Genomic DNA, 22,631 nt, shown 5'->3' with positions numbered 1-22,631 from the left:
GCAGCTACAGAGCCCCCAGGGCACTGACACCAGCCCCCAGCTCTGGCCCTGCCGGATCCCGAGGTACCCAGGTGTGCTGGCACCTGCGCCTGCGATCGAGGTGGGTGTGGGGACATTCTCCCATCCCTTCCCGCGGCGCCTGCTTTGAATTCTTGCCAGTTCCTTCCGCCTTCCTCACCCTGCAAGCTTAGTCCCCGCCGGTTCCTCCTCAGGCCCCCGGGCATGCTGAAAACAGAAAATCGAAGTGCACCGAATGACAATGCTGCTTCTGAGTTGTGCGCCCAAGGCCGGTTACTCGACCTCGCTGGGCCTTGGTTTCTTCACCTGTGAAATGAGGGTGATAGCAGTATGGACACTACGGGCCATTGTGAGGATTAAACCAGGTGACACATGAAATTTCACGCACAGGGACAGGGACTGGCCCAGAGTAAGGGCTGGATAAGAATCAGCTGTTATTTTTATTATTATTAATGCATGAGTTCCAGAAATTGCCCTGGGGTCTAGGTGGGAGCAAGTGAGAATTTTCTCTGTGAACCTTTGTGAGCTGTTTAAAGGTTGTGAGTGGCTTGCTGCAAAATACCCTTGGGTATTTTCCCAGAGCAGCAGGAAAAGTCAGAGGGTCCAGGTTTTAGTTGTTTCGTCTTCCTGTCTGCAGATAAAATGACTCCACGATTTGGCTTTGTCAATTCAGGTATAGCAGTGTCTGCAGACTGGGGACCCTGATTCCATAGACTGACACTGAGGGTGTAGGGGTGGTTCAAGATGGGCTTTTGCACTGTTTGGATTTTCCCCCCCACCTTCTGGAGTCTCCATTACAGCTTAAAATGTAATAAAAAGCAACTCTCTTGGCCATACTCAAATACCCTCAAGACCCTGCTCACCCTCAGCAATTTTAACTTCCCCTTAGTTCTAGTTTTTCTGGTGGTCTTCCAGGAGCTGTGGTTACAAATGTTTTTTTTGCTAAAGTCACCTGTGGCAGGCTGGTGAAGCCCTTCTCCAAATCATGTTTTTACATGCATTAAAAAGAAAAAAAAAAAACACAGGATACAAAGGAAATGGATGCTATTGAATTACAGATACACGATTTATTTTGGATATGTAATACAGTAATATATGTACTTCTTTATCAGTGCATTAATCTTCAAGATCTAGGGACAGATCCAAAAATTATAGTAATTTAGAAATTTTGTTGAGTGTATAGACGATGTTTGAGAGTCTTGTGACGACTACAGCGGGGTTGGAAAACAGCTGTTAATTTCTTCTCATGACAAAGCCAGAAATCTGCTAACTGCCTTGTGGTTGGCCCTTGCAACACTCGCCCCCACCCCGCATGGCAGAAGGACCTGGTAAATTTCAATTACAGCAACAGTTCATAAACTTTACCCTCTTAAAAATTTTTGAGGACCCCAGAGAGCTTTGGTATGTGTGGGTTATATCTTTTAATATTTACCATGTAAGAAAATAAAACTGGGAAGTGTTTTTTTCTTTTTTCTTTTTTCTTTTTTTTTTTGGCTGTGCTGCGTGCCTTGTGACATCTTAGTTCCCCGACCAGGGATTGAACCTGGGCCCTCGGCAGTGAAAGCACTGAGTCCTAATCACTGGACCACCAGGGAATTCCCAAAATTGGGAAGTATTTATTTATTTATTTATTTATTTATCTCTGGCTGCATTGGGTCTTTGTTGCTGCACGCGGGCTTTCTCTAGTTATGGCGAGCAGGGGCTACTCTTCATTGCAGTGCGTGGGCTTCTCATTGAGGTGGCTTCTCTTGTTGCAGAGCACAGGCTCTAGAGCACAGGCTCAGTAGTTGTGGCGCATGGGATTAGTTGCTCTGCAGCATGTGGGATCCTCCCGGACCAGGGCTCAAACCCGTGTACCCCTGCATTGGCAGGTGGATTCTGAACCACTGCCCCGCCAGGGAAGTCCAAACTGGGAAATTTTTAAAACACAAGAATACACGTGCATATATTTCATCAGCCATCACAGCGATGATGTCATCACAGGTCAGGTAGCCTCCAAAGAGTGAAAAGGAGGAACACATATTAGTATTATTGTAAAAATAGTTTGGGTCCCAAACCACATTTTGAGGACCATTGAGTTGAAGGGTTGTCAAAGGAAAATTGTTTTTCCAATCCAAGTTCATGCAGCCCCTGAATTCCATCTGCCAACTCAGGTTAAAAAATCCCACTGGGGGACTTCCCTGGCTGTCCAGTGGTTAAGACTCTGCACTTCCACTGCAGGGGGTGTGGGTTCGATCCCTGGTCAGGGAACTAAGATCCCGCATGCTTCGCTGCCCGGCCAAAAGATTAAAAAAAAAACAAAAACCCTACTGGAATTGTACCTTTTTGTCCCTGATGTAGTGGAAGAGGAGTCATAGCTCACTTATGGCCCCTTTCCCCTGTCCTGATCATACACATGGCCCTCCCCTACTCTCGGGACACCCATCGAATCATTTCTAGTTTCTCTTTTTATATACCTTTGTGTTTTGAGACATATACTCCCATTTCCCTATTTCTTATTCCCTCCTTGGAGAGAAGAATCTTGTGTGGTGAACAGAGCATCTACTCTGGGGCCAGATGGCCTGCATTTAGATCTAGCTCAAGCATTGACGAGCTTAGGGAAATTATTGAGCCTCACTGTGCCTCAGTTTCTCCATCTGTTAAATGGGGATATTAATAGTAACTGTCTTAAAGGGTTGTTGTGAGGATTAAACCAGGTAATAGATATAAACCACTTAGAACAGTGCCCAGCACAGAGCAAGTGCCACACACATCCCTTCCAATTACTATTATACCCTAGACCTCCAGTCTGCCCAGTTTGTGAGATAAGGCTATGATGAACCTACTTTTCCAAGTCATTTTTAACTATTTAAACTTTTTTTATTATGAAATATGGCATACATATAGAAAAGTACCTGAAACATAAATGTTCCACTTAATGAATTATGACAGACACACTTGTGTACCCACTACCCAAGTGAGGAAACAAATCTTCCCAGGTTTCCACAAACTCCCTCCTGCCTCCTTCCTGCCTCCTATGGAAGCAAGGACATGGTCAGGGCTGAAAGGCTCTAGGAATGCAGGGATTCTGGCCTAAAGAGTGTAAGAAAGAGCTGGTCAGAAGACAAGTCCTACATCCACCCTATTAATCCCACACATGATCCTTTAACACAAGCAGAGAAATTCCCGCTCACACTTTCCTGCATTCTCTGGTTAAGAATTGCATTTGTGGTCATGATCAACGAAGCCCAGTCAAACCTTTGAGGGTCACCAGAAGCTGGTGGTCACGATGGCCCAATGGATGAGGCAGTGTCATGAGTACCAATGTCAGCAGAGCTAAATAAATGGCCTTTGAGATCAGCACAGGCAAGAACAGTGAGTAATAACAGCATCACTGCCTCTTTTGGGTGATGATGAGGGCTATTAAATTAGCCAGACAGGATACATCTGGCAATAGGTACTTGGACATCCCAAAGAATCTCACTGGCAGGGGTTGAAAGATAAGCAAATACCTAAGTACCTCTTCTCTACCTATTATTCTAAATCTTCATTGGTAAACCACTATACCTCACATGGATCCATGAATTTTGTAACACATTTTTCCATCAAATCATCCGATAGACAGGGACTCCATAGAAAAAAATATTAGCCTGAGAGTCCACACACCCTCAGGGTGGCTCTGCAACCCACATCCATTTCTCCACACATCCCGTCAGCTCCGATTACCGATCTTTTCAGGACCCGTCCACTTGGCCCTTCCCCAGTGACCCTGCCCTGGTCCAGTCCACCTGCTTCTCCTGACACTTGTATCATCTCTCTCTCTCCTCCTGCCTCCAAGGTCTGTTCCTACGGCAGCAGAGGACGCCTGTGAACGTCTGAGTCAGGTGGCATCCCTTTACCTCAGGAGCACTATTTCATCAACTCCTCTCAACTCCCCCTTGATGTAGGCCTTGCTACCGTCCCAATTTGCAAAATGAGAAAATGAAGTTTGGGGAGGGCAGCAGCCTGCCCAAAGTCACACAGCTGAACCCCGGTCCACAGGGAGGGGGCTCCTGAGCCCGCCTCTAACCTGCTGTGCGGGGCATCTGATCAAGGCAGTGACTGGAGGAAGACAGTCTCAGCCAGGAGCTGGCTCTCCGGGGGCAGGTGGAGGCAGGTGCCCTGAGCCCCAGGTCCTTCTCCACCAGCAGTCCGTGAACGTGGCATGGAGCCTAGAAGAACCGTTAGCATCAGTTCTGAAGCCAGGACTGCCAGGTCTCAAACCTTAGCTGGGACAAACCAAACACTCCATATCTGCCCCCTCCCTCCAATGCCACTCCCCACCCCCAGCCACTGTCCTGGGAAGGCACACGCTTTGGATTACGTTCTCCTTTTTCTACATATGTTTGGCCCACAGTTATTATTTTTTTTAATCTTTTTAAAAAATTAATTATTTAGTTTTGGCTGTGTTTGGTCTTTGTTGCTGTGTGTGGGCTTTCTCTAGTTGTGGCGAGCGGGGGCTACTCTTCGTTGTGGTGCGCGGGCTTCTCATTGCAGTGGCTTCTCTCGTTGCCAAGCACGGGCTCTAGAGCGCAGGCTCGGTAGTTGTGGCGCACGGGCTTAGTTGCTCCGCCGCATGTGGGATATTCCCGGACCAGGGCTCAAACCCGCATCCCCTGCATTGGGAGGCGGATTCCTAACCACTGCGCCACCAAGGAAGTACCTGGCCCACAATTATTATATACCATTGTTTTATTTTGTAAGTTTTATGGAAATGATATATTGTACTCACCAACCCACAGCTTCATGTTTGCCCTGAGGATGTGCAAGTGCAGGAAGTCACTGGTAAAAAAACTTTATAATCTGTTCTCAAAAGCAGATCCATATTTCAGGAAAACTTTGCCCTCTCAACAGAGAAAAAACCAAATTCTAGTTTTACATCATTTTACCTTTAATATTAAAATTCATTTATTTAATTAAATTCAATCTAAACTTAGTCTTGATCATGCATAAAACTCTCTTCTCAGTATTCCCTTTTAAAAATTAATTTCTAGAAATATATGCCATTTCATAATACAATCTTTCAATAAAGCACAAAACATATATATTAATAGTTTCAAACATATTTAGTCTCTCTGTAATAAGAGGTCAAGAGTAGGTAAACAGAGACTTCTTTAGCAATTAACGTTTTAGTATTTTATCTTATTAAAAATGATCTAGACATTCAATGAATTTCCAACATTTAATTTGAGTTAGCAGAACTCTAAAGTTTCAAGCTGCCAAAAATCTAGAGAAACTGTTTGCAGGTAGACATACAATAAAACATATTATTCTTAAAACATCACCCAAAAGCTTTTATCCCATTTATCTCTATTTTATTACTTGTGAAAATATCATCATACCATTAATTATGTTGTTGACAAATTTTATAACATAAATAACATGAGCTTATTGAGTTTCAGTAACCTTACGTACAATAAAAGTATTATATTTAATGTTGATGACTCTAAAGACATGTCTATATTTTTTTTCTCTCTTTTTAAAATTTTATTTATTTATTTATTTATGGCTGTGTTGGGTCTTCACCTCCACGCGAGGGCCCTCTCCAGCTGTGGCAAGTGGGGGCCACTCCCCATCGCGGTGCGCGGGCCTCTCACTATCGGGGCCTCTCTTGTTGCGGAGCACAGGCTCCAGACGCGCAGGCTCAGTAATTGTGGCTCACGGGCTTAGTTGCTCCACGGCATGTGGGATCTTCCCAGACCAGGGCTCGAACCCGTGTCCCCTGCACCGGCAAGCAGACTCTCAACCACTGCACCACCAGGGAAGCCCCGAGACATGTCTATATTAATTAAACCATCAATTTAAACTTGTTTTTGGTCATTAAAGATTAATTCTGGGCTTCCCTGGTGGCGCAGTGGTTGAGAATCTGCCTGCCAATGCAGTAGACAGGGGTTCGGGCCCTGGTCTGGGAGGATCCCACATGCCGCGGAGCGGCTGGGCCCGTGCGCCACAACTACCGAGCCTGCGTGCCACAACTACTGAAGCCTGCGTGCCTGGAGCCTGTGCTCCGCAACAAGAGAAGCCACTGCTATGAGAGGCCCGTGCACCGCAATGGGGAGTGACCCCCGCTCGCCGCAACTGGAGAAAGCCTGCGTGCAGCAACAAAGACCCAACGCAGCTAAAAATAAAAATAAATAAATTTATTTAAAAAAAAAAGATTAATTCTAGATCACGTGATCCTTTAAAAATTTGGGTTAATTTTTGGTAACATTTAGAAATATTTGATTTGTAAGCACTTGCTTTTAAGTCCGTTAAACAGAGCTCTTTTAGAAATTAATTTTGATAACACCGTCTGGAGGTAGGGACATAGCATATTTATAACATACACACAGACATAGATATATCCAGACAGACACAGAGACCTCATAATTTTCCTGCTTGAACTTAAAAAGCCTCTTTCCCTTTTTTTCCTTCCTTTCAGTTTTAAGTTCTACTGAGCTTAGGCTGTATTCTCAGATGATGTGGGCTGTGTTTACATTTCAAGGATGTAATAAACGTTATAACTTCAAGTTTTCTCCTAGGAATACTTTTTTTTTTTTAACTGGCTCCACCTCACGGCATGCGGGATCTTAGTTCCCCAACCAGGGATCGAACCTGTGCCCCCAAGCAGTGGGAGCGTGGAGTCTTAGCCACTGGACCAGCAGGGAAGTCCCTCCTAGGAATACTTTTATTCTCTTGGGGTCAGAACTTTGAAAAGGTGTTTTATCAAGCTGACTTTCTCTAAAATGTGAAAAGAGCTCCCTCCTGGCCATTTAAGAGCTAAGATAAGTGCTTTCGAGCATTGGCTTTGCTCCAATTGTACAGGAAGCCAGGCAGAGTTCCCGCCAGTGGCTGCCCATCCAGGAGCTGTTTGGCCTTTGAGGCACAGTTTCCCATTATTAATTTGGCAGCCTAATTCAGATATGATCTGAACAACTTTCTGAGGGCGGTTGTGATGGAGCGGATGTGTGCTGCTTCTGAGTCTTGTTCACCAAGGGAGTTCTATCCTTGGGTTGGTTCGACTCTCTTACGTGTCTCAGTTTCTCCCTCCAGTGGTCTAAAACTGCCAGGGGTGCTCGGGGCACTACATGATCAGCCTTTATTATGCCCCGATGACAAGCAGAGTTTACTTAATGGTTGTAGTGGGATCCTTTGTGGGACTGCTACAGGTCACGAGGATTGATTCTCAGACACTTCCCCTAGGTTCTCAGCCACCTCAGACCACCTCGTGGCCAGCAGGAGCAGCTGTCCCTTTTCCTTCAGAGCTGAGCGGGCTCAGTCTCTCATTTCACTAGCAAACAGTTTGTTCAGACCATATACACATAATCTTTCCAATTTAAGCCAAATTTTAAAAAAGGACAAGACAACCCAATCCGCTCCAGATTTCCCCCTAGGTCCTTGCCTAGGAAATGTACCTGAACCCCTTCAGGACTCCAAGTCCCAAGAAAAAGAGATGGAGTAAAATTCAGGACAGCATTTAAGCAATGATGTCTGGATATCAGGAGAACTTGAAGAAGCACCTGAGGAATACAGAGAAGCTGGCGGGGCTCAAAGTTTCAGGGTGGGGGGCTCCTGGTGTCCTTTGATGGATGTCTCCGATATCCTGCAGACAACGCCAAGAAAATGTCGATGAAAATTCAATAAACTCTCAAGTTAAAAAAGAAAAAAAAATGGAATTTTATTCAAGCCAAATAGGGTTATAATGCTGGAAGCAGATTCTCAGAAAGCTCTGAGAACTGTTCTGCCTATTAGAAGTCAAAGGTACAGTCATATACATTTTCTAGACAAAGGATTGTACAACAAAATGACATATGATATTTTACATAAAGTTCACCAAGGATACCTAGTCCAGGTAAGAATGTACAAACCGAGCAGCAAGTCACCATGACCCCCACAGAGCTGGGAAAGAAATCTATTCTTCAGGAAGGTACATTGCGATCGTCAGAAGAAAGGGGAAAAAAATGATCTTTACAATTGAGCAGGCACTGCCATCTTTGAGGAGCTCTGGTTGATTGCATAATGCAGGCACGCGTTACATTAGGGAGGGACAGAGGAGGCCCAAAAAAGCACACGGAGAGAATTTTATTTTTAATTTTCTCTTGTCCTGCCTCAAAATATACATTTTATTTCATCACTCCACAATCTCACTAACACGGATTTATTGTGATTGTTACTGGTTTCTTCTCGGGGTTTTATTGTTTATTTGTTTAGCCATATGGCTTATCACAGGACACTAAGTACAGTTCTCTGGGCTATACAGTAGGACTTTGTTGTTTACCCATTCTAGATAAAATAGTTTGCATTTGCTAATCCCAAACTCCCAATCCTTCCCTCCCCCAACCCCCTCCCCCTTGGCAACCACAAGTCTGTTCTCTATATCTGTGAGTCTGTTTCTACTTCATAGATAAGTTCATTTGTGTCATATTTTAGATTCCATATATAACTGATATCATACGGTATTTATCTTTTTCTGACTTACTTCACTTAGTATGATAACCTCTAGGTCCATCCATGTTGCTGTAAACGGCATTATTTCATTCTTTTTTATGGCTGAGTAGTATTCCATTGTATATACGTACCACATCTTTATCCTTTATCCGTCCATCTGTGGACGGACATTTAGGTTGGTTCCATGTCTTGGCTATTGTAAATAGTGCTGCAATGAACATTGGGGTGCATGTATCTTTTGGAATTATAGTTTTCTCTGGATATATGCCCAGGAGTGGGATTGCAGGATCATATGGCAACTCTATTTTTAGTTTTTGAAGAACCTTCATAATGTTTTCCATATCGGCTGCACCAATTTACATTCTGCAGCATGGCCAAAAAAAAAAAAAAAAGTACTGCTATGGGTAGCAGGGTGTGGTTTCTAAGATTTGCTTTAAATTGCCTGGGGGAGCAAGTGGGTGGGAGTAGAGATGAAACCAGATGGGTCGGGAGTTAACTGCTGGAGCTCCTTATACTCTTCCACTTTGGGATATGTTGGAAAACCTCAATAGTAATAATTTTATTGACAGTGTATGTATCGAAAAGAAATTTGGCCCATATAATAGTCAATCCATCTCTCAGAATTCAGGATCTCCCCACCCAGATTGCTTATGGCCCTTTTCCCCTTCCCTGCTCTGCTTCCCATGGCACTGATCACCTACACTACACACTACACAATTTCCACGTCACATCCACTGCTCATCATGGCCTATGTGAATTACAGTCTGATTTAATGTTTATTCCATAATAAAACTCTTTGAATCTTTTCTACAGTTGTGAAGAGGATTTGGGGGGTTGGCAGATTTTATTTTTAATGATTTCCCCAACAGTATATAACTTGTTTATTCTGTCTCCTGTTTACCATGTCTCTCCCCCTTGAAGGTAAGTTCCATGTGGGAAAGACACCATGTCTGGTTTTACTTGCTGATATTGAAGAATTATATGTGTAGCACACATTTTATTTTTATTGGGTAGAGTTGGTATACAGATTAAAAGCAAGGATTCTAGATGCAGCCTGGTTAGGTTCAAATCCCAGCTCTGTCACCTACTAGCTGTTTGATTTGGGCAGGTCACTTGGCCTCAGTTTTCTCACCTGGGAAGTGGGGACATAGCCATACCTATCTCAGGGGGTTGCTACCCTGACTGGTAGTAAGAGGCTCCATGAAGGTTGACTGGGGTTATTGTTGGTTACAGCACTCATTTAGGGAGTCAGATAGAAATGCATTTGGCTCCTGCTGGAGCCTGTTTTCTCCTATGCAATGATCTCCAAGCTAGTGAGGCTGGATCCTTAAAGGTGATGAGAATTTTATACGACCTAATGAATACAAAGCCTCCTGCCCAGGTGTCTGACCCAAACAGCAGCAGTTGTTCAGCACCAAGGGCCTTACAGCCTGGTTAGGGATACTCCAAGGGGCCACTGGTGTGCACAAAGAGCGACAGACTCTGGCTCCTGGCAGCCCCTACTCTGGGAGGTTTGGTTGGGCAGTTCCCCCTCAGTCCAAATACAGCCTGAAGGAGGCGGGGGTCTGGAGAATACAGGAGGTGGGCACAGGAGGGGCTGGCTAGTAAGTGGGGGCAAGGCAGAGGGAGGAGGGGGCATGACAGTAAGAAAGGAGGGGCGGGCAGAGACTGTGGAGTCAGAAGGAGCATGGGAGGGGGAGGTGGCCGGCAGTGGTGTTGGGTATTAAGAAAGGAGGGGCGGGCGCATAAAAAGGGCAGAGGTAGCGATGGGGGCCCATGACGCTAGATGAAGGCTTGCCTGCGAGGAGCCCTGGCTGAGATGCAGGGTAGGACTCGGGGGTCTGCAAGGTCGCAGAGGAGGTTGGCTGCCGGGGGCTGTGATGCAAATGGTAGAGAGGGGCTTAGATCGCCTGCTGGCAAGGACGGGTTGGGAGTTTGGGGCCTTGAGGATGGGGCTGGGGGTGGTGAGGATGGGGAGGTGGCTGAGGGGGCTTAGGGGGTGACAGTCTTGGGGGGTGGCTGGCAGGGGCGGGGCTGGTAGAGGCTGCAGGTCCCTGACACCCTGAAGTATGACACTGGCTCTCCCGCGTTGCAGCTGGGCCTGGTGAGAAGACCATGGACAACTTGACCTCTGGGGGCCTGCCCGCCCGAGTCCCCGCTGGGGAGCCTGAAACCGAGGAGCCGCTGGGCCTGAACCAACTGCCCACGGAGCTGCTCGAGATGGTGCTGAGCCACGTGCCCCCACACGTGCTGCTCGGGCGCTGCCGCCGGGTGTGCCGGCGCCGGCGTGCCCTGGTGGACTGCCAGGCCCTGTGGTTGAACATCCTGGCCCGAGACCACACCGCCCTGTGTCCCATCGTCAGCACCTGCCTGCCCCCCGCCAACAACGCCAGGCCCTGCATCCTGGGCCGCTTCTGCGAGCTCCGACCCATAGGATGCAATCTCCTCCGGAACCCCAAGGGCCTAGGTGGGGAGCCCAGGAAAGAGGTCCTCAAGGGAACCTGTGGGAGGGTCTGGAGTGGCGTGGCCTCATGGGAAACCCATGGGTTCTCTCCGTGGGCTGGCGGGCTGGCCAGGAACTTGGTCACAAACCTTTTTTATTTAACAGAAGTCCTCCAGAAATCGATGGTTGTGCACGGTTGTGGTGCCCTGGCTATGGAGGAAAGCTGGGAGGCCATGCCTAGGGCCCCTTTGCAGATCTGCTTCCAGTCTGCCTACAGGTGAAAGTCCCTCTTCCCCAAGGGCCAGGGCGGTGGTGAGTACTTCCCTGTTCTCTTGAGCTTTCTCCCTCTTTCCTAGGTGGTGTCACAAAAAGAAGCAAGTGTTGGACCTGGAGAAGGAGGGATTTTGGCCAGAACTCCTGGATAGTGGAAAGATGGAGATTTGTGTCTCTGACTGGTGAGTGTGATGATAAAACAGCCCTTTTGCTGAGCGCTGATGTTGGCATGGGTGACCTCGTTTAAGCCTCCTAACAACCCCTTAGGATAAAGCAGGTAGGGAAGTGACTTCACCACCATCAGAGCTTTAGTACCCAGCAGAGTACACTCCCTGAACCCTCTCCTAACCTGCAAAGGGACCTGGATTGGAAGATGCCAGGTTGGATCCTATACAGAGGACTTGGGTCTAACTCTGTAAATGAGATGCCCCTTGGTGTAGGAGGAGGCAAGATAGGAGAGTTGGCTAAGAGGTCAGATTCTGGAGCCAGAACCTCCCAAGTTCAAACCCTGGCTTCCCAGCTTTGAGGCCTTGGGCAAATCACAGTGTGCCTCAGTTTCCCTATCTTTGTAAGATTGGGTTATATGTCAGGTACCTAGCCAGTGCTTTGAACTGTGAGCTCTTTCAGCACCCTTCATGATCCTTGATCCTGTGGGAAAGTGTGTTTTGAAACATCAAATTGCGAAGTTCAGGAAGGGGAGGTGACGTCCCCTGGTGGCACAGCTAGGGCTTGGCAGGACCTGGAATGAGGCTCATACTTGTCTGACTCCAGAGCTTGTGTTCTGTAGTGATGGCCTTGAAACTGGGGTCCATGAAGACTTTCCAAGGGATACCTGACCTGGACAATTTTAAATTCTCTACTCTTTTATGTTCCCTGTTCTCAAATTAATCAGCTACAGATCACATCTATGGTGGAAGTATCACTGGTTATTCTTCCCAATTGCTATCTCATAACGCTCCAGTTTTACAGAAAAAGGAAACCCCTCACTGTGTTGTGTGGTTCCCAGAGGGAAAGACTACTCGAGAGACAGGCAAAGTGACCCTTTGAAATTTTGGCCTTACCAAATTAACTTTTTTTTTAAAATGGTACATTCTCTGCCCAACCTGATAATGAGGGATGAGGAATTTGGAAACCCAGGTGCTTGTTTGTTTGTTTATTTATTTATTTATTTATTTATTTATTAAATATTTATTTATTTGGCTGTGCCAGGTCTTAGTTGCAGCACACGGGATCTTCGTTGCTGCCTGCAGGATCTTTAGTTGCGGCATCCGGGGTCTAGTTCCCTGACCAGGGATTGAACCCGGACCCCCTGCATTGGGAGTGTAGAGTCTTAACCACTGGACAATCAGGGAAGTCCCTATTATTTTAATTTTTTGGCCACTCCACGCCAAAACATAAACATCCTAGTTCCTTGACCAGGTATGGAACCCGTGCCTCCTGTAGTGGAAGCGTGGAGTCCTAACCACTGGACCGCCAGGGAAGTCTCCCAAATGTACTTTCCATTGAGGCACCATAAACTGCCGCCTCTGCAAATCCATCTCATTAGAAGATGTATTTACAATCAACTTCTGTTTTTAACTTAATCCTTTATCAAACTATTGTAGCATGTTTGTGTGGCTTTGAGCAATGGTGTACCAGTTGATTGTAATAATCAGTGACTCCCCAGTTTTGCCATACATCACCCAGAAATATTTACAACTCCCAATGCCTGGGTCACACTCCATACCAATTAAGTAGGAGTGTCTAAAATGAGAGCGCCAGGCCTCAACATCTGTGAGAAGTTTAGAGCCAACTACAAAGTTAATGATCACCACAATGTCAAGACCACCTTCCAACTTCCAGATAGGGGCATTCCCAAAGCCACTCTTAGGCTCAGTAATTGACTAGAAAGACATAGAACTGAATGAAAACTCTTATATAATTAGTTTATTACAGGGAAAAGATACAGATTAAAATTAGCCAAGGGGAAGATCACAGGGCGGCATCCAGGGGAAGTATCCAACACCAGACTTCCATTGCCCTCTCCCTGTGGAGTCATGACACCTGACTGTCCTGGCCTCCAATGGTGACAGTACGCATGGAATATTGCCAACCAGGGAAGCTCACCTGAGTTTATAGGGGCTTTATTATATGTTTCATCTCAGCCTCCAGGTCAACTGATTGAGTGAGGCATCCTAAACCACATTGTTGGTCTTCCTGGAGTGGCTTGCCCCCATTATAGACTATCTATGTGGACGTGGCCAGCCCCCACCAAATCATATTTGCAGGCTGTCCAGTGTGACCCAAGGTCCCCAGGCAAACAACGTTAGTCCTGTCACACATAACATTCCAAGGGTCCAGAGATTACATCCCAGAAGCAGAGAGCAAAGACCATACATTTGGACAAGCCTATGGGAGGAGGTACCTTGAAGTGCATGGCTCTAGGTCATTATTTCTCAAATGAACGTGCATGCAGACAAGCTGGGGAGCTTGTGTTTAGTGCAGGTGGATTCATTGGGTATACACAGGGTCCAAGCTGCCAAGTGACACTGATGGTGCTTGTCCTGGGGACCACATTTTAGATTTGCATACATGCACAGGCCATTCAGGTGAAGCAGGCAGACATCCAAAGAGATGGAGTGGCAAGTCCAACCTTCAAGCTCTCCCTTCTCCTATAGGTGGGCTGGCCGACAAGGCACTGACAATATATATCATCTAATTATCCAACTTCTAGATGCCAACCAGTCCGTCCTGGATCATTTCTCTTCTGTGCCTGTGCCCATTCGGCAGTGGAGAAACAATGTCTCCTTTGAGGTGAGTCTCTGAGAGGGGTGAGGGGAAAGGATGGTGGAGCCTACGATGAACTATTGTTGCATAACAAATTGCTGCAAAATTTAGTGGCTTGATATGAACAGCAGTCATTTTCTCACCTCTCATGGGTTCTATGAGTAGGGATCTACTGGGAGTCTCTAGCTCTGGTCTCTCATGCGGTTGCATTAGACACAGGCTGGAGCTGAAGGCATGCTGGGGTGTGAGTGTGTATACAGCAGCTGGTGGCTGGCCAAGCAGCTCTTGGTTTAGTCTCAGAGCTTGGCCGTGGGATCTCTCTGCTTGGTCTAGCTTGGGCTTCCTCACAGCATGGTGGCTTCAGGGCAGTCAGACTGCTTCTTGGTGGCTCAGGGTTCCACCATGAGGCTTTTGGAGAAACCAGCAGAAGCTGCATTGCCTTTCTGACCCAACCTTGGAAGTCACTTAGCAAAAGTCACTCAGCATCACCTCCACCACACTCTTGGTTACAAGGAAACCCCTCCAGACTCAAGGGGATGGGAAGTAGACTCCACCCCTGGCAGAGGAGTGTCGTGATTCTAGAAGTACATGTGGAACTAGAAGTACCTGTGGAGACATTGTCGCAGCCATCTATGGAAAATACCACCTGTCAGAAGGCCCCCAACTCAGTGTTTGAAGGCACAATGAGACTTACCTCTTTTCCTTCCTACAGGTCAACCATGTGTTCTCCAACTTCAAGAAGGGCGTCTGCTTTGTGTCTTGTGAACACTGGGTCCAGGAGGTGGAGTTCTTGTCTGAACATTATGGAGTCTATCTGCCCAACTCCAGTGTGATTGTGCGGGTCCGTCTGTCCTAGTCGCGGACTGTCCTTGCAAAACTACCTGACCGTGCCTTCCAGGAGCTGGGCCCATTGGCTGGGCCATCTCAGTAATCAATGGCTTGTAGCTCCCTGGCATCCTGGGATCTCCTGGGTCCAGTCGAGGGTCTAGATTCTTCTGCATGGGGCTGCAGAGGGGTGACAGTTATGGGCCATGTCAGGAAATTGTTGTCACCTCTGGGAACAAATGTGGCTGCCCACAGAAAATTCAGGAAGAAATTGAGCTTCTGATAGAAGGCAAGTGACTTGCCCAGCTCAGAGGGGTCTGAACCCCAGCACTGCGCCACCCCGTGGAGAGGTTGGTGTTAGTGGGGATGCGGTTGCCATTTCCCTAGAGAAGTAGACTTCTGATGAGGACTCTTTTCCTGCATGGGTTGGGGAGGTCAAGGGCTATGGGGATCCCCCTTGGATGACGGCCAACCTTTCTTGACCCTTTCACCCAGGGAGCGTAATGATAATAATAACATCAGTAGTAACAGTGCCCTCTCCCATCCCAGGCGCTTTGCTGCTCATCTTAGGAGCACTATTTCATCAACTCTTCTCAACTCCCCCTTGATGTAGGCCTTGCTACCATCCCAGTTTACAAAATGAGAAAAAAAGCTTGGGGAGGGTAGCAGCCTGCCCAAAGTCACACAGCTGAACCCCGGTCCACAGGGAGGAGACTCCTGAGCCCGCCTCTAACCTGCTGTGCAGGGCATCCGATCAGGGCAGTGACTGGAGGCAGCCAGTATCAACCAGGGGCTGGCTCTCCAGGGGCAGGTGGAGGCAGGTGCCCTGAGCCCCAGGTCCTTCTCCACCAGCAGTCCGTGAACTTGGCATGGAGCCTAGAGGAACTATTAACATCAGTTCTGAAGCCAAGACTGCCAGGTCTCAAACCTTAGCTGGGACAAACCAAACACTCCATATCTGCCCCCTCCCTCCAATGCCACTCCCCACCCCCAACCACTGTCCAGGGAAGGCACACGCTTTGGGTTACGTTCTCCTTTTTCTACATATGTTTGTCTCACAATTATTATATAGCATTTTTTTATGTGTTCTTAAGTTTTATGGAAATGATATATTGTACTCATCAACCCAAAGCTTCATGTTTGCCCTGAGGATGTGCTTTTGGATTAGTCCATATTGTTACCTGGAGATCTTGTCCTCTTGTGTGTCAATACTTAACTCTTCTTTAATGCCCTTCAATAAAGTTTTATAAATTTTTTCACAAAATATTGCATATCTTTTGTTGGATTTATTCTGAGCCACCTTAAGATTTTGTAAATCGAATTTTAAAAAAATTTTAATAAAAAATATTCTTGGGGCTTCCCTGGTGGCGCAGTGGTTGAGAGTCTGCCTGCCAGTGCGGGGGACGCGGGTTCGAGCCCTGGTCTGGGAAGATCCCACATGCCACGGAGCAACTAGGCCCGTGAGCCACAATTACTGAGCCTGCGTGTCTGGAGCCTGTGCTCCACAACAAGAGGGGCCGCGATAGTGAGAGGCCCACGCACCGCGATGAAGAGTGGCCCCCACTCGCCGCAACTAGAGAAAGCCCTCGCACAGAAACGAAGACCCAACACAGCCATGAATAAATGGATAAATAAATAAATAATTAATTAATTAAAAAAATATATTCTTGGGGCTTCCCTGGTGGCGCAGCGGTTGAGAGTCTGCCTGCCAATGCAGGGGACACTGGTTCGAGCCCTGGTCTGGGAAGATCCCACATGCCGTGGAGCAACTGGGCCCGTGAGCCACAATTGCTGAGTCTGCACGTCTGGAGCCTGTGCTCCGCAACAAGAGAGGCCGCGATAGTGAGAGGCCCGCGCACCGCGATGAAGAGTGGCCCCCGCTTGCCGCAACTGGAGAAAGCCCTCGCACAGAAACGAAGACCCAACACACCTAAAAATAAATAAAGAAATAAATTAAAAAAAAAATCTTAAATTGTAAAATGTCAAATTTAACCATCTTAACCATTTTCGAGTTTAATAATGTTAAGTATGTTCACATTGTTGTGCAACCCATCTCCAGAACTCTTTTCACCTTGTACAGTGGAAACTCTGGACCCATTAATCAATAACTCTGCATTCCCTCCACCTCAACCCCCAGGAATCACCATTCTACCTGGTCTCAATGAATTTCCCTATTCTAGGAACCTCCTATAGGTGGAATCATACAATTTTTGTCTTTTTGTGTCTGGCTTATTTCTCTTAGCATAATGTCCTCAAAGTCCATGTTGCAGCATGTATCAGAATTTCTTTCCTTTCTGAGGCTGAATAATATTCCACTGTGTGTAAACACCACATTCTGTTTATCCAGTTACCTGTTAAGGGACACGTGGGTTACTGCCACCTATGGCTGTTGTGAATATTTATGTGAATATGGGTGTAAAAATATCTCTTCAAGACTCTGCTTTCAATTCTTTTGGGTATTTATCCAGAAGCGGGATTGCTGGATCATTTATGGAATTTAAATTTTTTTAACTTTGAAACAAGCTCACTTTTTTTTTTATGTTTGTGTTTTAAGTTTTTATTGAAGTATAATGTGCACACAGAAAAGTGTAACCCGAGCCCATCTATAAACAGCCACTGACTGAGAAATCAGACACGGCCTCTTGTGCCTTCAGGGTAACTGCTGTCCTGACTTTTAGCATCACTGATGGCGTCTTTCCTGAGGTATTTTAAACAGAATCACATGGCACTTACTCCTTTGCATTGGTTTATTTCCCTTAACCTTAGGCTTCTAAAGTCCATCCATGTTTTTGCAAGTGGCTGTAGCTTGTTTCTTCTCTTTGCTGAATACTCTGGATTTATTCATCTGCTGTGGGTGGACATTGGTTCATTTTTGGTTTGAGTCTCTGATCAATAAAGCTGCAGTGAACATTCTAGTATCTATCTTTTTTTTAAATTTATTTATTTTTGGCTGCTTTGGGTCTGGCTTTGGCAGGCTTTCTCTAGTTGTGGCGAGCGGGGTCTACTCTTTGTTGCGGTGCTCGGGCTTCTCATCGCAGTGACTTCTCTTGTTGCGGAGCATGGGCTCTAGGCGCACGGGCTTCAGTAGCTGTGGCACACAGACTCAGTAGTTGTGGCTTGAGGGCTCTAGATCACAGGCTCAGTAGTTGTGGTGCACGGTCTTAGTTGCTCTGTGGCATGTGCGATCTTCCCCAACTAAGGATCAAACCCGTGTCCCCTGCATTGGCAGGTGGATTCTTAACCACTGTGCCACTAGGGAAGTCCTCTAGTATCTATCTTTATGTGCACACATTTCTCATACCTGGGAGTACAACTGCGCATGTGAAAATTAACAAAGAGAAACCTCGCTAAATTGGAGTCAGGGGGACTTCCCTGGCAGTCCAGTGGGTAAGACTCTGTACTCCCAATGCAGTGGGCCCAGTTTGATCCCTGGTCAGGGAACTATATCCCACATTCATGCTGAAGCTAAGAGCGTGCATGCCACCATTAAAGATCCCATGTGCTGCAACTAAGACCTGGCACAGCCAAAATAAATAAGTAATACATTTAAAAAATAAAAATAAAATAAAATGGAGTTGGGAGGCCAGAAAGGAGAGCTGTCACACATGTACCCCTCCATGTCAGATCCCATAAGGAAGAGACCTACCTTGCATCTCTGGCAGGAAGTAACACTACTTTACTACAGCCAGCAGGAGGAAGAAAGATTTTCTCCTTGCCTGGCAACAGCTCGGCCAATGAGAGACTGTCACAACTCAGCCAATGAAAAAGCCTCTATACTTAGAACATCTCCTTTCCTCCAATGGACTTTTTGTTTATAACAGTCCCTCCAAACATGCCCTCTCCTCTATAAAAGAATTCTCTCTCCTTTGCTTTAGAGGACTTGCATGTGATTCACCATATTTTCATATCCCAAACTGCAATTCTTCACTGCTTCTGAATAACCTTGTTTTCCTAGTTAAATAACTGGCTGTTTTATTGTTTTAGATGAATACATGTCATGGTGTAGGTATATATTCAGCTCTAGTAGGTGCTGCCAAACAATTTTCCAATGTGATAGTACCATGTCATCACTCCCACAGGTAAGAGAGCTCCAATTAATTGCACCTGTAGATGAAAATGCAAAAAAGCCAAACTGAGGATTATAACCCAGGAAGCAGATTCTCACAAAGTTCTGAGAACTCTTCTGCCTTTTAGAAGTCAAAGGTACAGTCGTACACATTTTCTAGACAAAACATTACACATCAATGTAACATACTGATATTTTACATAAAGTTCACCAAGGGTACCTAGTCCAGGTAAGAATGTACAAAGCAAGCAGCTACTCACCATGACCCCCTACAGAGCTGGGAAAGAATGCTATTTTTTAGAAAGTTACATTACCAGCATCAGAAGAAAAAAAATTGACCTTTCAGTTGAGCAAGCACTTTGGGGAGCTCTGATTGTGTGTAATGCATATACACATACCACATTAGGGAGGCAGGAGGCCTAAAAAACCATAGAGACAATTTTATGTTTAATTTTTTCTTTTCCTGCCTCAAAATATAGATTTTATTTCATCATTTTCCCCCTTTTGATCATTAATATTCCAATAGAAAGCATTAGGTGATCAAATATTTGGCCTCTGATGCCATGGTGGTTGCTTACCTGCCCTGGATCCATCATGTCCTTTGCTGCCAGTCTTTTTTTTTTTTTTAAATACTAGTTCTGTTTATCGGTAATATTTTAACTCATTTTATTTTATTTTATTTTATTTATTTATTTATTTTAAATTTTATTTATTTATGGCTGTGTTGGGTCTTCGTTTCTGTGCAAGGGCTTTCTCCAGTTGCGGCGAGCGGGGGCCACTCTTCATCGCGGTGCATAGGCCTCTCACTATCGCGGCCTCTCTTGTTGCGGAGCACAGGCTCCAGACGCGCAGGCTCAGCAATCGTGGCTCATGGGCCCAGTTGCTCCACGGCATGTGGGATCTTTCCAGATCAGGGCTCGAACCCGTGTGCCCTGCATTGGCAGGCAGATTCTTAACCACTGCGCCACCAGGGAAGCCCTGCTGCCAGTCTTTTTTTTTTTTTTTTTTTTTTTATTTTTGGCTGTGTTGGGTCTTTGTTGCTGTGCGTGGGCTTTCTCTAGTTGTAGCGAGCGGGGGTTACTCTTTGTTGCCATGCTCGGGCTTCTCATTGCAGTGGCTTCTCTTGTTGCGGAGCACGGGCTCTAGGCGTGCGGGCTCAGTAGTTGTGGCATGTGGGCTCTAGAGCGCAGGCTCAGTAGTTGTGGCGCACTGGCTTCGTTGCTTTGTGGCATGTGGGATCTTCCCGGACCAGGGATTGAACCCGTGTCCCCTGCATTGGCAGGCGGATTCTTAACCACTGTGCCACCAGGGAAGCCCCCTGCTGCCAGTCTTAAAAACCCAGTTCTTCTTTTCCTTTTAGGGGTTATGCTAGTAGAATGCTTCACAAGGACTGATAGTCAGTTTTATCAGTCAGTTCCAATAGGACTTATGCCAATTTTACCCTGTATGTGCATTGTGCATGCCCTTTTATATAGAACAATAGATATGATCAATAGTTTCAAGTCATTTAGACATCATTATTTTCGTTGGAGTTTTGAATATGTATACATTGAGATGTACAAGAGATTATTACTCTATAAATGATATAGAACACAATCGCCAGAACCAATAACAGTAACAAAGTCAGAAGTAGAGATTTAAGCCATGAATGCCCAAAACTGAACCATTTACCAAAGATTTCATTTAGACTAGAAAGTGGGTTCTTCAATGTAGAAATTTTTATTTTGTATGAGAGTCATTAGATGGGTATATTAGAGGACTCATCTGATATGAAAGTACAACATTGTCTGGATTCTAGCACACTTCCCCCTACAAAGCAGTTTTAAAAATCAAGAGCTACTTGCTTTTGCAACATCACAGTCTCACCCCAGAAACTTCAGAATTGTATAAATTAATTGAATGTAGTAGACTTGGAGCTATATCCTGATGGGGAAACTTTTTGTAGATTACAGGAACATCTGAAAAGTCAATGATGAGAATTATGAGGGGCTTCTATTGGCCTTATTGACAGAGGAATTTAATGACAAATCCAACGATCAGTTAAATTGCCCCCAGTAGTAATACTTTGTGATAGCATTACTAAAGGGTTTTGGGGCAAAAACATGGCTAGAAATAAAAAAACAACTTTTAATTTTGATTTCAAGACAGACTTTTGGTAACAGTACATTTGAACTGGTAGGATGGGTCTTTCAGGCCTGGCCCAGACTCTTGGGTCAGCTGTCTGCTACTGCTGTTGTCATCTTCTCTTCCTAACTTGGTGATGCCTGTCTTAGTTGAAGTCAGGTGCTAGAAACAGCCGTCAAAGTCCATTCAGGTGGAGAATGAGAGATGTGAATCCTTGAATTAATGTGTCTCAGTTTGGCTGTGCATGGATTAGTTAATAATATCTGAAAAGTTTCTTTCCATCGTGGCTGCAAAGAATCTTTTATTTGATGTCCTTTCCAATAAGCAAAATCCCTGGGTTATAATCCATGATCCTTTCCACCTCCTGGGAGCTCTTTGTAAAAGTAGATCCCAATTTTTTTTAAAGATTTATTTATTATTTATTTTATTTATTTATTTTTTAATGTATTTTTGGCTGCATTGGGTCTTAGTTGTGGCACACAGGATCTTCATTGAGGCATGTGGGATCTATCGCTGCAGCATGCGGGCTCTTCGTTGCGGTGTGGAGGTGTCTCTCTAGTTGTGGCATGTGGGTTTTCTCTTCTCTTGTTGTGGTGCACAGGCTCCTGGGTGTGTGGGCTCTGTACTTTGTGGCTCGCGGGCTCTAGTTGAGGTGCGTGAGCTCAATAGTTGTGGCACGCGGGCTTAGCTGCCCCATGGCATGTGGGATCTTAGTTCCCCAATCAGGGATCGAACCTGTGTTCCCTGCATTGTAAGGCGGATTCTTTACCACTGGACCACCAGGGAAGTCCCCCAATTTTTTTTAAGTATGTCAATAAGGGCTGTCAATAATGTAATATGTTTCCTTTGAACCATCATGGGTGAAAGTTTCCAAAATATTGTTTTCCCCATAAAACCATTTTCTCAGATGCCCAATGGGTTAAAGAATGTACGTGCTGGAGTATCGGCAAATTGGGCTTCAATAGACACTGTAAGTTTTGTTTTGTTTTGTTTTATCATATCTAAACCATATTTGTGTGGTGGGATCAAAATACCTCCTTTTTGTTGCCGTATCTGTTTCTCTTCATTAGTGGTGATTTCTTGAACCTGTAGAAAGAAATCTTTTACTGGATTAGCAGGGTTAATGGAGAAGAGTGGACATTTTCAAGGCTGGACAGGATGAATGTTTAAAGCTAACTGTTTGGCTGCAGCATCAGCAAGCTGATTCCTTTTAGCTTCCATAGTGTCAGATTTGGAATGCCCTGGTGTTTTAATAATTGCTAACTGCTTTGGCAGTTATATAGCAATTAGTAACTTGGCATCCTGTTTTCTATCTTTTTTATAGGTTGCCCTGAAGTTGTTAAAAACCTCATTGTTTTCATGGCATTCCAAAGTTGTGTACCACTACAAAAGCATAGTAACTGTCAGTATAAGTATTTGTTACCTGGTCTTTAACTAATTGACATCCTAGAGTTAAGGAAATTAATTTGGCATGTTGTGCTGACTTTGTTTCTGGTAAATAAGAGCTTTCAATTATGTCCACTGTGGGCGTTATTGTATATCCAGCTCGGTAATGTCCCTGCTCATCCCTTAAGTACGACCCATCTGTAAATCTAATTACATCAGCATTATCAACAGGGACTTCTTGTAAGTCATTCCTGGGAGCGAGAATATAATCTGTTCACAAAATGC

At 45.5% G+C, this 22,631-nt stretch overlaps 1 protein-coding gene across 1 annotated transcript; it reads left to right on the top strand.

Moving 5' to 3' along the window:
* Positions 1-10,249: 10,249 nt before the first annotated feature.
* LOC103005731 (F-box only protein 27-like) lies at positions 10,250-14,801 on the top strand. The gene is made up of 6 exons (XM_057533716.1): positions 10,250-10,289; positions 10,559-10,930; positions 11,072-11,183; positions 11,263-11,361; positions 13,837-13,972; positions 14,658-14,801. Exons 1-6 carry the CDS (start codon positions 10,250-10,252, stop codon positions 14,799-14,801), a joined length of 903 nt encoding a protein of 300 aa, XP_057389699.1.
* The last annotated feature ends 7,830 nt before the right edge of the window (positions 14,802-22,631 follow it).

This window comes from Balaenoptera acutorostrata, chromosome 19, assembly GCF_949987535.1.
Source record: "Balaenoptera acutorostrata chromosome 19, mBalAcu1.1, whole genome shotgun sequence".
NCBI lineage: Eukaryota > Metazoa > Chordata > Mammalia > Artiodactyla > Balaenopteridae > Balaenoptera > Balaenoptera acutorostrata.
The sequence above is the reverse complement of the archived record's forward strand: the minus strand, read 5'-3'. Positions and strand labels throughout refer to the sequence as shown.

Bases quoted from the DNA above. Each gene is read 5' to 3' on its own strand.
- LOC103005731 (XM_057533716.1), top strand. From the start codon at position 10,250: ATGAAGGCTTGCCTGCGAGGAGCCCTGGCTGAGATGCAGG. The intron at 11,362-13,836 runs GTGAGTGTGATG...CTTCTCCTATAG, and splicing joins GAGATTTGTGTCTCTGACTG to GTGGGCTGGCCGACAAGGCA. The intron at 13,973-14,657 runs GTGAGTCTCTGA...TCCTTCCTACAG, and splicing joins GAAACAATGTCTCCTTTGAG to GTCAACCATGTGTTCTCCAA.